This window comes from Rhea americana, unplaced genomic scaffold, assembly GCF_003343005.1.
Source record: "Rhea americana isolate MKP2758 unplaced genomic scaffold, rheAme1 scaffold_39, whole genome shotgun sequence".
Taxonomy (NCBI): domain Eukaryota; kingdom Metazoa; phylum Chordata; class Aves; order Rheiformes; family Rheidae; genus Rhea; species Rhea americana.
Genome location: NW_028186523.1, coordinates 4,795,154 through 4,811,651, shown reverse-complemented (window position 1 = coordinate 4,811,651; position 16,498 = coordinate 4,795,154). Strand labels below are relative to the sequence as shown.

Sequence of the window (16,498 nt, the reverse complement as noted above, 5' to 3'; positions counted from 1 at the left end):
CTGGGCCGCCCGCGCCGGGTCCCCGTCTTTGGCGTTACGAGAAGCGATGCAACGAGCCCGAGCTTCGCCCTTCCCGTGGGGGGCGAGCGTAGCGCGGCGCCGTTGCCGAGGAACGGCAGATAGTTTTCCATCTATTTAAAGTTTATCTCCTCCCTGTTAGCAGAAAAAAAAAATCTAAAGGAGAAGTTGCACTGAGAATTTCTCGGTTACAACGTTAAAGCTAGTGCAGGACGCAGAATCCGGCGAAGGCGCCACTCCCTCCTTCACGAATACCGCGCTCAGGTGTGTTCTGGACAGTGCACGTGTCTGCGTGCGCTACGCTGCTTTTAGAAGGYCTGTCAGAAAATTACACTGTAAATTCATAAAAGCACGAAAACAAAACGCCCTTCACATCATAGATGCCTTGTTACGTGAGAATTGTTGAGGGGAAAAAAAACCATCATTCAGCCATTTTCTCTGAACAATAAAATGTTTACCTCAAGCAAATCACAAGCATATCTGACGGTTACACAGCGGCTGTGCGAAGCTCATGCCCCGCTCCGGTCCCACGGGGTGCTTACACACGCTTCTGACCTCGGCTAGCCCCACGCCGTCCAGCGCTGCGGATACGYGAGTCGTACGACTGAGGACCGTAAAAGATGTACGCTTCGGAAAAAAGGCAAGATAGGTGCTTTCTGTGAACTGCTACTTAGGGGAGGAACCACAGCACGGAGTGCTGGCAGTGCCCTTGTGTGTCGTGTATACTGCAAGCCCGTCTCGCGCTGTGAAGCCGCACTGAGAAGGGCAGCGTTAAGGCACGTCTACGTAATGCTCAATGCACACAGAAGGATGGTAGCTGCACCTGACAATTAAAAGGTATAGCAGAAGCAGTAAAAATCATTGGGAGCTAGGTAGGATCTTTCTGTAAGTTCAGCCTGGGCACTGAACTGGAAAAGCATGCAGAAAAATTGTCTACAGCTTTTTTGTTTTTGCCAAAAAGAACAAAAAACATAGAAAGGATTCCTTAAGGAAAGGAATCTTTTCTTTCCGAGACAGATTTCGGAGGAAAAACAAAAACAGTAATGCTCACCACAACATTTAAGGCACCACGTCAATTCAGGTTTAACTCAATTCTGTCTAGATGCAGTAACACAGTACTGGTAATGATGACCTTATCATTAAAAAAAAAGATGACCTCAAATAATTACCATTTTCCCACACAAGTGCAACACTACAGATATAGCTCCACTATGCAGTGAACATGTTGGAACACATAGGTGCAAGTTATGCCAGCGATAACACTATCAAAAAAACACAAATCTCAAGTCAGTTTGGTTCGTTTAAAAATATTTAAATTGTGTAAATTCTTTCAAGTATTTATTTCTTTTAAAAGATACCATTCAATACCTTGTTAATTGGAAATGCATGGAAAGAGCTCAAAATTGCAGATGAAACCCTATTAACATTCAAAATGTATCAGTAAAGAACTATTAATTTTAACTTAAATGCTATATAGCACTGATAAAAGGCCTGCTGCAGGATTATAAGGGGAAAGCAAGTCATACATGTTTAACATCTAAACTAATAAAAATAAGCATCATCAGAAAAATATTTCAATACGGAAATCAAGGACTAACCAGATGGTAATGCATATCCTTCTCTGAAAATGGCTGCATTGAAACAAAACAATAAAACCCAGCTTACACTATTTGTACTACGTGCTACAATATCAGAATGGTACTCACTTACCTGGATCAGTACTAACCAGATTAGCTGCTCTGTCATCCTGACAACAGTTCGTTACTGTAAAGACATACATAGCACACTGCATAGTTGTTCTATTTTTGATGGTTCTAAAACAAGCAACTATCTCTTCTATTAAAAAATAGGCATTTTAGAAATGTAAAAAACAGTAGCAGAAAAAAAGACCAAAGTTAAATATATACCCTTTTCCCATTTAGCTTCTTTCTCCTACATCATCCTATCAGAAAACAGAAATAACATGCCATTTTTCACACTGTATTTACCACTCATAGCATATTCTCATAATCTTTTTAACATTCTCTGAGAAGCATTACACATGCTGAAAAGACCAAATGTCTAACTTACTCCAGCCTGTTATTTGTTGGACCATAGGAACTTCCACAAATTTTAAGATTAATCGACAGAAATGACTCTTAAGAGAATGCACATATGAAATACTGTGGGATTTTGCTAGTCTCTTTTGTTATGAGATAGCACATTGAGAAATTAATGAGGAGTGGAGGGGGCAAAAATAGCACACAACTTACAGCAGAAGATTTCTGAACTCCTATGGATATAAATAAAATCCTCCATTTTCATAACTGACATCTTGTGTGAAAGAATATCCTCTAATTAAATGTTAGCACAACTATAAAAAAATATAAAATTCTAAACATTCCAAGAGGTTTTACATAACCACATATTACACTCATTACACTTAGGGCTAAAATAAAGAGGAGTAATAATAACTTGAGACCAGTAGAACAGAACTTGAGCCAGTCTAAATCAACCAGATGACCCTTGTTACTCACAAGGAGTGAGTGGGAAGAGTAGTCCAATCACAGCTATATGAAAAGAGCTGCAGCAAATTGGTGTTTTGCTTCCTCTTAATTGCAAAATTTTCTTCAAAATATTCTAAAATTGTAACACACATCTTGCTTTGTTGTTTCTATTGCTCAAGAATTTTTTTGCTTTTAATTTCCCTGTACTAGCTGTAGACCTAGTAGGTATGTATGTAGGCATATGACCTAGAGTTGAACCAAAGCATCATTTTCAAATTCTGGTGTTTGCAATACATTAAGTTCATTTCAAGACCTGATGATTTATCTTCACTTTTTGGATTTATAATGTGCAATTGGGAATATTTATGTATGAAAACTGGAAAAATTTTAAGAAAATATCTGATTTTATTAGAGTCACATTATTAGACTGTAATTCCAGCAACCTACATTCCCTATTTCTGGGACAACCTTTGCATATTTTTACTTATGACTCAAAATACTCAAGTCTTTTTAAATACCCTCAAGATCATTTTAAATACTACTACTAAGCAAATTATTTCAATCAGCTACATCATAGGCACTTGTTTCACTCAAAGAGAATTAATAAAACTTGTTACTGCAAAGGCAAATGGTGGTTACATGACAGCGGTAAGCAAACAAAAAGTTATTCTTCTACATCTACTGTTCTTCAAGAATTACATTTAAAAGTTAGCTATGGGCATTCTCGTATCAAGTGAGTCTATTTATTTATTTACCACAACGGAGGCCTCGTACTGTGTTTGATAAAGTTCAATACAATTGTACACTGTAATTTTTTACTGTACTAATTCAGGCAACTTTCCTCCTTGCAATTATACTGCTTCCAAAAGGGATGCTAGGTCTGAAAGTTAATTGGAAGCTGAAGATTACTTCAGAATGAAATATATATGAATTGGCAATTTACCATGCATATTATTGCACCTTTATTGTTACTAGCTTTTAATATATTCTAAGTTACCTGCATAAGTTCACATATAGCACTGCATCTGACATGCATTTCCATACATTCATGAACTTCATAAAGGTACTGCACAACAATTTTAGATGCCATAGTCAATAGACACAAGTAGCCTTTCAGCTGCTTTAAAGTGCTCTTGGAAAGTCTACCTTGACTACATGATGATCCTGTGCTCCTCTCAAATTTCTTCTGCTAAGCACAGTATCTCTTCCCATGAAATTGCCAAATTTTCTCTGGACAGCGCCTCGTAGAACCTATACCACTGATCATCCTCAAACATTACAGTTAACCTAAACCTAATATAACTGAAAAGGCTTCCCTGACACTGCAGAACCCTCAAAGAAAAGTGTAACAGTACACAGTGAGAAGACTGGATTTGCAGTGTCCTACAATAAAGGTACTAGAAAATAAAATATTTTCTCTCCCTTTTAAAATTACTTCAAAATCAAAGCTCATTAAGTAAAAATTATTTTTAATATGAAAAATTGAATTATACTTTACATTCTCTCAACAAGATAGCAACACGAGTTGGTCCTGACTGATGTTTTTTCCGTTACAGTAACTACAAATCAGCACTCTTTTGTATTACAGAATCATGTGTACGTTGCAATGAAATACATTTGCAAGAAGCATCTAAAATGCCTGTTACCTGAAAGAAGGTGGTTTCATGTGCTGTGTAAGTATGAAAAAAATCTTTAGCATTTTCCCAAACACTGATTGAGATTTATTTCATAACAACAGAAACGGAAAGATTTCACATTTTCACCTTCAGAAATAATTTCAACAAAGTTGAGATTTCTTATCATAAATAAAATGTGCAAATTAAGTGAATTTCATCTTAAAGGTTTAATTAAATATAAATTGCTTGTATTTCATAACACAAAGAATAAGTTTTCAGTATTTCTTTATAAAATTTAGGATACTCAGGCCTTTTACATATGGCTTCATTAACATCTTACACAGTATATTCTTGATCATATCCATTAACTTGACAAATAACACYTCTACATAAAAGATGCATCCTAATAATTTTAATGAAGTGCAATATACTCCATTAGAGAGAACATTTTTAATTAACAGTTCTAATACCAATTACAGTGTACAGTGCTTTTTAGCAATCTACTGTGTTGTAATTATACAAGATAGGAGGCAAAGATCCAATCATACAGCCCTCACTAGAGTACAGACCCCAATACAGTTTTACTTCAGGAACRGCTAGAGGATTTAGCCTACAATACGTTAATTCAATTCGTGTTTATGAACAAGTAGGCAAAATTCCAACAAGAACTCAGACTTTTGACTATACAAAACTATATTCAAATTATTACTTAAATTTGACATTAAAAATGTATTATTGAGGAGTTACATACCCACTGAAATCAAGTGGTCTGCAAACAAAACACATTTTCATACCAATGTTTTTGCAGACTTGAGGTATCATCTCTATTTTGAGAAAGTTTAACATTACAAAATATAATATATTGGACATTTTCAAATTGTAGGTTATGAGGAGAGAACTGGCACTGACTGTCCAACTCCTCTCTTTTAGTAGGACACTATTTTAAAAAAGTCTTTTTAAAAAGACTAAACTATTGTTCCACCTAAAATACATGCCAGTTATGACAACAATCCCAGCATCAAATCACATCAGACAGCAAAGAAGTTCAGCGACATAATCATGCACTCAGGTTTGCAACTAGCCAGGAAATTACAAAAGACAGGAGCTCAAGAGACATGCTGTAATATGGGARGAGGCAGGGCAGGCTTCAAATACATCTTTGAAACCTCCTCCAGTATCTGCATTAAACAACCCCAATTACAACATACTCCTCTTCCTCTACAAAAATAAAAATTGAGAAGAAGATTTCTCTCTAGAACACAAAAGTCCAGAATGAGTCAAGACATTTACTTACATTTATACTGGTAACACAGCTCTTCATAAAGCAAGCAGCAAGACAACAGTATAAAAAAATCTTATTATGCTATGAACGTTTGTTACAAACATCTGAAGGCATCCTAGAGACAACAGCTGAAGCTGACTTGAATAAAAATGCATACATACTAGAAAGTGGGCAAGAGCTCTCAACAGAAAGTATCAAACTGAAGAAAGTGTTATTAAGCTAACAGAAAATAAAGCTAGAACTGATCTCATTTTATCATCATAGTTTTTTAGATTAAATCCAATAGAAGAAAGAACATGTTTGTGAAATGAACACACATTGAATTAGAAGCTGAATAGATACCAAACAATTTCCGAACAAAGCAAGAAAATAGGAAAGGAAAAAAGGCAAAAGCGTGTGCAAAACTTTGGAAATATGCCAATATTCAAGGAATAATGTAGATGAAAGGTGAATGTAGATAAAGCTAAAAACTAAGGGAAATAACACAGAGCTTGCTTACCAAGTTTGCAATTCAGCAGGACTGCTGAATTGGCTAATGAAATTTGGGAATGACTCCAGCTGAGAGATACTGTGTTTTCCACATAACTTTGGCATAACTACAGTGAAAATATTGTGGTTTCTTTTGTGAAGCAAATTAACTGAAAGACAAATTGGCTAACATATAAAGAAGAGTGACTGAGTGAAAGCTAATACCATGCCCTCTCCTCATCCTGACAGACCCAATCTTTGAAAGTGTTTCAGTGCCATTTGGGAAAAACTCATTTTCAATTTTGTGTATCAAGAGATATTTAATAATCCAGATAAACCAGATTAGCAAAGAAAAACGGCTTCCTAAGGATGAAGTGTAATACACCTGAAGAAGAGCAAGGAAAACTGAGTACTCAAACCAGTCAACAACTCAAATTTCTGTCAACAGCTATTTTAAAGGGGGTTAATGCACAATTAAATTAATGCATAATTCTTGATTTATCCCTTTAGATTTTTTTTTATAGTAGATCTTCATAGTCTTCTGCTACACTAATCTAGGGAAATGCAGAATAATATATTTCTAGAATAATATAATGAATAATTGGAAAAAAAATCATATTGGGAATGCAATAAAGCAAGCATGTGGAGTCTCCTTCTCTAGAGGCTATCAATTTTAAAATTAAGTTATCCCACTTCCACTCATATTTCCATTACATTACTGAGGAATTAAGATTAGCCAATGCCTGCCTGTGTTACAGATGAGATTTCAATGATGCACAACTGCACAGTTGCATTGTTTTCAGTTGGTTACTCCAAAGCAGACAGAGAAATCAAAACTATACGCTGGAATTGCTTGTGTAAAATACATCATTGACATTTCTACTCAAGTAAAAATTACAAAGACAAAGCACAAGATGAACATCCAATATGAAAACACAATTATTTTTAAATGAAACTTAAATTAATCCTATGCAGTTCTTCAGAATTCTGTTCTGGGTCAGCATCTGACATTAGTTTACTGTAAACTAAAAACAAATGGCTAAAAGAGAGTGATATATAATGGTCTAACAAGGAAAGAGTCCGTTTAGAATTTCCACAATATCTTCCTGTATGAAAAGTTAAAAATTAGGTACTTCCCATATTTAAGCCACCCTTTGCTGACTTATAGTCATTCTTGGAGCAGAATTACTCATCTTACCTGGAGTAAGGATTAACATTTAACATTTAAAGCTTTGCCCTCAATAACATTCATTCTACCATCATATGCCTCCTGTGTTACATGCTGGGTACTTTATGCATCTGTTAGATTAAGAAAACATTTTAATGTATTTTCAGTGACGATTAAAATTATATCTCAAGCCTACTAAACAGTCACATTTATATTGCTCACTCAAACTGAGCTTTTAATTACTTGTACAAATACCTTAAAATTCCGCAATCAAAAATCAGATATCTTAAAATAGTATGCAAATCTTAAAATAGTATGCACAAATTGCATTCTGGCATTGTTACCTAGCTGCCTCATTCTTATAGTCCCATCAGTGGATGATTATTACTAAAAAGATTATGATTTCTTGTACATGTGTATTATTTAATCCTTGTCATAAGTATAAATTTGCAACACAGTAGTAACACTGCAGATGTAAAAGTAACGCTTTCTATCATACATGTGAAAAGATTAACACTCTACCACAGTTGATGCTGGTGTATTTATGCAGAAGTCCCCTCACATATCATTTCAGTCTACGGGAGGTAGATGTTTGTCTATGAACTGTTTTACATCCATCATCTCCTGTTCAAAAATTAAAGTATATATTCGTCAAAGCTCATTAATAATATATATTCAACTTCCCAGTTATAATAAGCAGTTGGACTACAAACATTGTATAATTAATTACTTGATAGGCTATCACTTTGCAGGCAGCGAGTTAAGGCAAATCACTTAAAGGAGGCTAAAACACAAGAAAAAGGAGCACAGGCAACTCCCTCCCCTCTCTCCAACAGGACTGGGAAAACAAACCATGTTAAAAATAATACATATATTTTTAATTTATAGCTAGATCAGCTCCCTAATCAGAGTACTTAACAGGAGCACATCTTTATGATGGTGGTAATTTACACAGGCTTAGAAAAACTTGAAATTATGACAAAAAAGTGCAAATGAGGAAAAAAATTCTACATCATCTAGTACTAAGACAATGTTGCAAGAAATATTTGCTATTAATATAGCTGTGTGATAACTCAATGCTATTACTATCTAAATGCAGTAAAATGGTATAAATTTCCCCAAAACAGCAAAAGCTTATGCTAGCAGCTTTCGTTGTTTTAGCAAGTTCCAACAGTTCAAAGAAGTCTTTGATCAGCTCCAGAGCTAGTGCAAGAAGGAAGAGAGGGCCATCGATTAAACTAGCCAGATTCCTCTCCCAAAAATACCAGGTTGCATTTATGCTGTGAGAATTCAATCTGCCTTCCAATTCAGTGATAATTTTGGTATGAAAAAACTATTTTGACAAAAAGAAGAAATAAAAGAAATAATTTAAAGAACAAAGAAACAACTTGCTAGGTAGCTCTCACTAGTCTCAAAAATATTTGCCTTAGAAGATTTTTCAGATAAGCATTCAGTTATTCAGTGAAACAAGTCATTAACATCAAGTTCTTGTTATTAAAAACAAATAACAAAACCCAGATGTTCCACGTATTTGTTTTAAGAAGAAAACAAAATTAACACCACTGATCTAAAAGTTAGAAAATTACCTCAATACATGAGCTATGCATCATGCCTGAGTAAGTCCTGAAGGTTACATTGGCTGGATTTATCATACTCTTTAGCTTCTCAGCAGTAAGAGAACCAAACATTAAAGGAACCAATGGGTCACAGTCCCCATGGCACTGAAGAACAGGAATCTCTTTGTTGACACTGCTGATGGTGCCCTGTCAAGGGTGGGAAGAGAGGGGAAGAGAAGAGGAAGGCAGTCAGTGTGTGCAGGAGCAGAAGAAAGCACAGAGCTACATACGGCAAACATATTGCAGATAAAATAACACTATGGCAGATGCTCGCTGTGATGTGACAAGGTAAACTGAATTATGAAGGAAAAACAAAAACATACAAGGAATAGCTTGCAAGTTCCTTAGGCAGTAAGTTCTGTCCATATTAAGTAAAAAAAATCCACAAATTACAGTTCTCAAAAAGCATGACTTCTGGACAAGTGAAACACCCAACATTTCGTTTAATTATCTTCTCAACTTATTTTCCAATAAGATAGTGTCTTGCAGACAGAACAAGTGGCAAAGTAAAAAACTGATATAAATGGAACATTTACTTGATCCTGTAAGTTTCCTAGGAATATCATTTTTAGCAGAAGTAGCTACTGAGTAGTTCCTCTTTCTCTACTTGCCCAATTCTAAATCTTCAAGGTTCTATTTTTAAAACTTCTGAGTTACTCAACCACAGTCAGTACTCAGTAATGTTCACTAATTCCCACACAAGACAGAATCTTCGAGAATGTCCATTCCTCAAGTGTAAATTAGCTTAGGAAAGAAGCACAAATACCTGAGGAAAAGAAGCCCGCAGAGGAAGCCAGCAGCTGAGCGCTACAACACCTGCTAATTTTTGTTGTGTTGTAAGTGCTGTGTACAATGATAAAGCACCTCCCTAGAAAGAAAGATACAGTTATTAAGAATGTTGAAGATAATGTTCCTTTTTAATGCCTGTTTCAAGATCTCTTGTTTTCTCTTTAAAGAACTTCTTGCATTTCAACTAATTCTTCCTTAAAACTAAGGCTATAAACAGTACTGCCAAAAAATTTTTTTTTCCTCTAAGTTAATGTGATCAATTTGCAAGTAAAACAAAATTAAACAACAGCTGAAAATTAAACATAAAATAATAAAGCAGAGGTGATATTGACATGAGTGATACTGCTTTATTTCAATACTCCTACCTAAATCAGGGAATTATTGTATGAACCAACTAATCTATTAATCTACCTGGAACAGTTGTTTTGAAAGTCTGAAAGAAGGAAGTATTTCTTAAATAAATCCAGGCCACCAAATATCTTACAAATTAAAGATAAAATAAACACAGTAACATGATTTTCAAGCAAAGCTACAAAAATTAGAGTGCTTAAAGACTATATATATATTATTGATTTCAGTAGCTCTTTTTCCAGATGCAGGTTTTCAATGAATAGCAATTATTTTCATAATCTAAAGACACTTAATTTGTTAAGGCAAAGGAAAACTGACACCTTAAAATTTCAGAAGCACCTAGCATCATCTCTTTTCAGTTGAAGGGTTATAAATTCCCACATTAGGAAGCCAGAAGTTATTTTCCTAGAAATATATGCTATTCTTTCCAACCGTATCTCACCTGAGAAAAGCCTCCCAGAATAATTCTATTAGAAGGAATTCCATTTTTTACTTCTTGATCTATCAGCGCTTTAACTGCAACATAAATGAAAGCCAGTAATTAAAATCCACTGTTCTGAAAAAAATTTAAGAGAGGAGAGAGACTGACCAACCTATTCTTTGGTCATCTCCCTGATGTTAAGGGAGAGAAGAATCTGATCTATTATACTGAAAAAATAAAATAAAATAAAATAAAAAGTAAGTGTGTGTGTGTGTGTGTGTGTGTGTCTAGGACATGATCAAAAATTCCAGTGCCATAAGCATATCCCCTTCTCTGGAGATAGTCAAAGCCTGCCTGGATGCAACCCTGTCTAACATGCTCTAGGACTCCCTGCTTGAGCAGGAGGGTTGGACTAGATGATCTCCAGAGGTCCCTTCCAACCTTACCAATTCTGTGACTCTGTGAAGCACCAACTGTACCACTTCCAGAGAAGAAAATAAGCAAATTAGTCTCACACAACTCCCAGTGCCAGGAAGATAGTATCCTCTTCTAACTATCCAGCATCACAAGTGGATGCTTGTACAGCTCTAACTGGCTGTGCTATACAGAAGCTCTAAATAAAAGTAAATTAAAAATTAAAAAAAATAAAAATAAATAAAGAAAAAAAAGTGAAGTGGCTCCCACCACATGGGTGAACTGTTTCAGACTGATAATCCCCTTTTAAGCGTACACTGAAGTATTTTTAAGGCATTATATCTGAACATACCATTCTCTGCTGCCTGCTTGATCCCAGCTTCATCTTCCCGTGAATCTGGAGAAAGTCCAATGATATCAAACCTTATAGAACATGAACAAAAGCATTACTTTATTTAGAGTATCCATTGTGGTTCCTTAAAATATAGATAACAAAATTGAGGTATTCAACAGATTAAAATGGTTGTTAGTTGACATATTAAGAAATAGGGGACAATGTGTGCACATGGGTAAAACTCTAGACCTAGTCAACTGAAAGATTTTTAGAGTTTTGCTCTCTCTGTAATTTACTGCAGTTTTTATTATTTGCTTCAAAATATCAGTAGGGATTTTAATTAAGAGTTGCATGCACAAATTAAAATACTGTTTGAAGAAATTTAGGAAAAATAAACATAAGCAAAAAAACTCCATGAAGATTGGTTTAAGATCATTGAAATCTACCATATTTTTAAATCAGAACAATGAATTCATACACTTCAATAGCTTTTGGCTAGAATAATTTTCAATTAAACAAGTACTTACCATGATGGCATAGCCATGTTCATGTTTAAAGAAACTGGCATAACTGGCCTGGAAATGAGAATGAATAACACTGACATACTCTTGATATGAGGTATACACTGAAATTTAATAATGCAGAGATAGTTATGTCATTCAACTACATATCCCAAATTTTAATCTTACTTTAAACAATACTTAATATTAGTTACCCTATAGCATCTCTTGAAGAAGTATCTCTTGAAACCTGTCACCCCAAACACATTATCATTCAGGGCTGACTTACCACTCTTGATGGAGAGCAAACAAAATGGTAATGGATTGGTTTTATTAATTTATTTAAAATATAGTAATATTACATAATTATATATAATTCATGCAGTATTTTTATACATTTATATATATTTCATACATATAAATATATATACACACATACATGTTTAACACACACATATATATATCCTGCTTAGCTGTTTATATTATAGAGTATACTGATCAGTTTACTGTGTCATATACATACTCAGTGGATAATGTCACCTTACATAGGAGTGTCAGCACACCTAAGGTTGCACCAAACTGCAAGCTCCTGATAGGAGTCTGGACATACATCAGTGCTTCTCTGAACAGCACTACCTGCCCCCACTGCATGACTCATTCCTACCCCAAGCTGCCACATGTCATCTTCACAGACATACCAAGATAACTCTATTAAACCATGCCAGGGATCAGATCTGATATAGTTTTAATCTACTGAAATGGAGGGAAGTTCTGCGGGGAAAGACAGAAGGAAAACAAATTGCAGGCAAAGGGAACAGCAAAGACTGCTAAGATCTTTTTAAATGGCTCAGCAATTTGTCATGTAAAAATAAACGAATGAATAATAAATAAATGCGTAAATCACAGCCCAGTAATAGCTGATACACACCAAAACATAGTCTGCTTATCTTCTTGTCATGCCTGCTCCACAACTCCCAAGATTGTTGGGGGAGAATGTGGTCTGAATTTCTTCTTAAAATAAATTAGCATTATTCTTCTATTAGTTTCTCAGTTGTTAAGGAAATACTAGATTTTTAATGCTTTGTTTACTGAATCCTGACTTATTCACAAATATTTCACTTTTCAAACTGCACAAAAAGCTCAAGCTGCATTATTTGCTGAAAATATGAATAAGAGTATCCCACAAATCTTTGAAATGCACTGTTAGTAACTGGCACATTGCATCTACTATACACACACTTGAGTTTGAGAAATGCATATAATAATATGAAGTATATTGTAAAATAGATCCAGTGAAGGCAAACAAACCAATCCAACTTTGCACATAAAATTTGCTAATTATTTGTTCAGCCTGAATCAGTAACAAATGCAAAATATGCATAAAAATACAATATTGTTCTAAAGTAAATCACACGGCCGTTCCTAAAAAGGACAAAATATTTAATAGCAACAAAATTATTTTAAACAACTTTTACATAAAGTATAGCTATCTGCAAATCCCATTTGACTTCACCATCTGTGCAAGTCTCTTAATGTGTAACTCTACAGAAAAGGAAAAACAGTAACAATTTTGAACTTACGCATGTGGGCAGATGTATTTCACATGGGGGCTTTTGATACCTGCAAGTGCTTCTGACCATCCGTGCCTGTAAACAAAAAATATATTAAATGGCATTTATGATTTGACTTAGCTCTAATTTCTACTGTTGGTGTGACTGCACACAGAGTACAAACTAGGCTGAATTAGGTCAACACAAACAACACTTCCAAAAAGTTGTAAGAAATTCAACACGCTATAAATATAGTACTATACTGAACAGGTCCATTTTGCCTCTGAGTATTTGCTGCATATGTGCAGCCAGGGATACTTTATCTAATTTGAAGATTGCACCTGTGGCACGGCTGCCTAAATACCATTTTGGCTCTATACAAAGCCTGCTCTTTTTCTGGTAGGATTTATTAACTTGGGTGCTGCAACATCTGAACACAGGTTCCAGACTCAGCTCTGGCCAGAGACAACTTTATTGCTTTTGTAAATCTAAGCCAGCTTCTTGTCACAACAAACTTTGGGCTTTTTGCAACACATTCTGGAAGAGCAGCAAACTGACACCTAAGTTAGGTTTGGGATGGATCTGTGTAGAGCTATCAGATCTACTAGCTCTAGCTGAGCTCGAATGCTCTCAGGTTGAGGCAGCCCTGAACCAGGCTCCGTGTTCCCCGGGCAGTTCCCACACAGCAATGCATGCTGTACCAAYGCACAGAACGATCGAAAGCTGCACAGCAAATGAACAGTCAAGCTTTCTACAAGGCAGGAAACCAGGAATCATGATTCTCTGAATAAATACAAAAAATAAAAATAGATTTGAAAGATATATTCCAGAACTGACCCAAATGTGAATCAATGCAGAACCGTGGCCTGTGCCTGCACTTTGCTTTCCACAGCACTCAATAGGGCTGTATTTTTTTCCCATCATTATTCAGTAGTCCTACCTCACTCATTAAATTAAAAGATGAAAAGTTGACTGTAAATGGAAAACATCTGTAATAAACACATCAATGACATAGCTGAACTAATCAAACCAAGAGCAAAGCCATAATCTCATGTATGTTTTAATTTTAGTATTATCTTAAAATTTAAATAGGTTCCAAGCACCCAGAAAGCATAGGCTTTGAAACTGTAGCTGTATATCGCAACCTACTTCCTACCAATACTTTTACATACGCTATTTACAAATGATGGGTAATCTTATTGCCTAATACCTGCAGGAATATAAAAGGCCAAATAAGAATCTAAGAAGAAATATGATGAGGAAAAACTAGTTACATAGGATTCTGGGATTGTTTTTGCCAAATAGAAAGATTAATTTGCCAAATTTACAAAGTAGCATTACACACACATTTAGGTAAACTTTTTAGAACAATCATCTCTGTTACACGYTTTGTTCAGATTTTGACATGTACCAATCTTTAAGTGCCATTTATAGAGGAGTCAACAGACAAAAAGAACATAACCTCACAAAACATTAGGCACATCTCAGAGTAAAAGCTAAAACTGGTAAACTAATGTTACCAGTTTTAATGGTCATAGTCAAGCAGATCAGTTTAAAACTGTGAGAAATTATAAAATCTTTAATTACATCAGACAATTCCCTTTTTTGGTCACTACTACAGCTTTTGGGGGGAAAATGGTAGTAAGTTAAAGGTAGCTTTAGCTTATCTAATYTACAGGAGTCTAAAAGAACAAACGCAGGKAGTCACCATGTTTCTGCAGAGGTACTATAACTTGTTAACAGGTACACTGCAGTATGCTCAGTGTATTTGCAAGCTAGAGATTGCAGGCTAGCTTTGTAACTAAAATGGAAATACCAGACTTGTATGAGGAATACAATATATGTAGAAGAGCAAGTCTTGATGGCTTTTTTTTCTTTGCAAATAAGAAAAGCAATTCAAAGGATTCTGCAGTCATTTGGTATCAAGATGCAAGGGATAAGTACTGCTGCTTCAGATGCATCCCACTAGCAGAAAGGAGGAGGGACAATTCAAATAAGGAGATGAGTTAGCAGCCAACAGTCAGAACAATAAATGAGAGCAAACATCTCCACTTGTAGAATATGGCCAAGGGTATGGACTTAACTGTTTTTAACTTATTGCCAGAATTTAAGTTTCCATAATCTGGACAGCCAATTAACTTGGTTGGATTCTTCAAAACAAAAAGAAAAAAAAGAAAGAAAGAAAAAAAGAGAAATCATTTCTTAAACATCACAATTTTCAACCTAGAAGCAATATTAAAGTTCTATGTAACAAAGCATTGGTTAGAACATGGTGCTAATAATGCCAAAGTCACGGGTTCGATCCCTGTATGGGCCACTCACTTGAGGGTTGGACTAGATGATCTCCAGAGGTCCCTTCCAACCTTACCAACTTTATCAGAGTCCTAAAAAAATATTATGTAATTGTGACCGTAAGGGGCATGAAGGACAAAGTACTCATGACAGTTGTTTTCAGTATCTAACTGCTGCTTCCTTTAAAGACGTCTACCAAAGAAGGTTTCAATACATTCCTAACTTCTATTTCAGTACCTTACCAAAGCAGTAAGACTGAACATACGCTTGTGTTTTGTCACACAGAAACTTCAAACGGGAACATCACATCACACCTACAGAGTGTGCATGCTTGTGTAAGTCCTTCCAAGAATTCCCTATTCTTCCCATTTCCATTCCAACCTGTAAATAACAGGAATATGGAAAACAGACTGAAGTATTCCACAATCTGTCTTGCTTTTTCTGAGTCTGAAGACCATATGTCACACAGCAAAGTTAGTAGAAATCAGGTGATTAGCTAGGAGTTTGCTTAGATACTTAAAAATCCAGGCTGACTTAAATATTACCTAATGAAGAAGATACTATGGACTAACTGCACCTACTAGCAAACTGGAAAGCAACAAATCCAGTAATAAAAAACTTTAGACAAGCAGAGAAATAACCAAGAACCTACTCTCAGGAAAGCAAGATCAGAAATCAACAAATCTTTTGCCACTAATCTTGAATTCAGAGCACAAAAATGGTCACATTCAGATCAGTTTCTGCAAATGAGCAGAAAGAAGCAAATCCTTTTGAGGATTCAAGCTTTATGCAGGGGAACTTAGAACTGTCACCACGTCACTCCAGAATTTATCAGGTTTCCTCTGATGCAGTCTCCTGCCACTGCAGTCCATTGAGGGCACTCCAGAATAAGAAGCAACTTTAACTGGTCAGACCTTTAAAACACGCAGTCTTTTATCTGTAGCAATACAAACTACATATGTATTGAAAAGCAATATACGCACCCCGTATCTCCCAATCCRTGTAGAAAAATGACCTAAAAGAGAAGAAAAAATAGCATTAGCGATATAAGATCACTAAAAAAAGGAATGCACGTTAACAAACGCACCAACGAGCGCACTACGAAACTGCTCCGCTTGGGGCAAAACGCCGCCTTCTCGAGAGCCGCCGCTTCCCGCGGGGCGCCGAGGCAGCGCGCTCCCGGACGGCGGCGA

The 16,498-nt window shown here is 35.7% G+C and overlaps 1 protein-coding gene across 1 annotated transcript in view; it reads right to left on the bottom strand.

The window, feature by feature from the left end:
- Positions 1–4,328: 4,328 nt before the first annotated feature.
- Positions 4,329–16,498, bottom strand: part of LYPLA1 (lysophospholipase 1) — a 13,351-nt gene continuing 1,181 nt past the window's right edge. Inside the window, exons 2-9 of the mRNA XM_085313529.1 lie at positions 16,289–16,320; positions 13,044–13,109; positions 11,491–11,538; positions 10,982–11,052; positions 10,237–10,310; positions 9,421–9,522; positions 8,625–8,801; positions 4,329–7,662 (exon numbers count right to left, since the gene is read on the bottom strand). Of these exons, the coding sequence (XP_085169655.1) occupies positions 7,609–7,662; positions 8,625–8,801; positions 9,421–9,522; positions 10,237–10,310; positions 10,982–11,052; positions 11,491–11,538; positions 13,044–13,109; positions 16,289–16,320 (624 nt within the window). The 3' untranslated portion in view covers positions 4,329–7,608. The remainder of the gene's footprint in view (positions 7,663–8,624; positions 8,802–9,420; positions 9,523–10,236; positions 10,311–10,981; positions 11,053–11,490; positions 11,539–13,043; positions 13,110–16,288; positions 16,321–16,498) is intronic.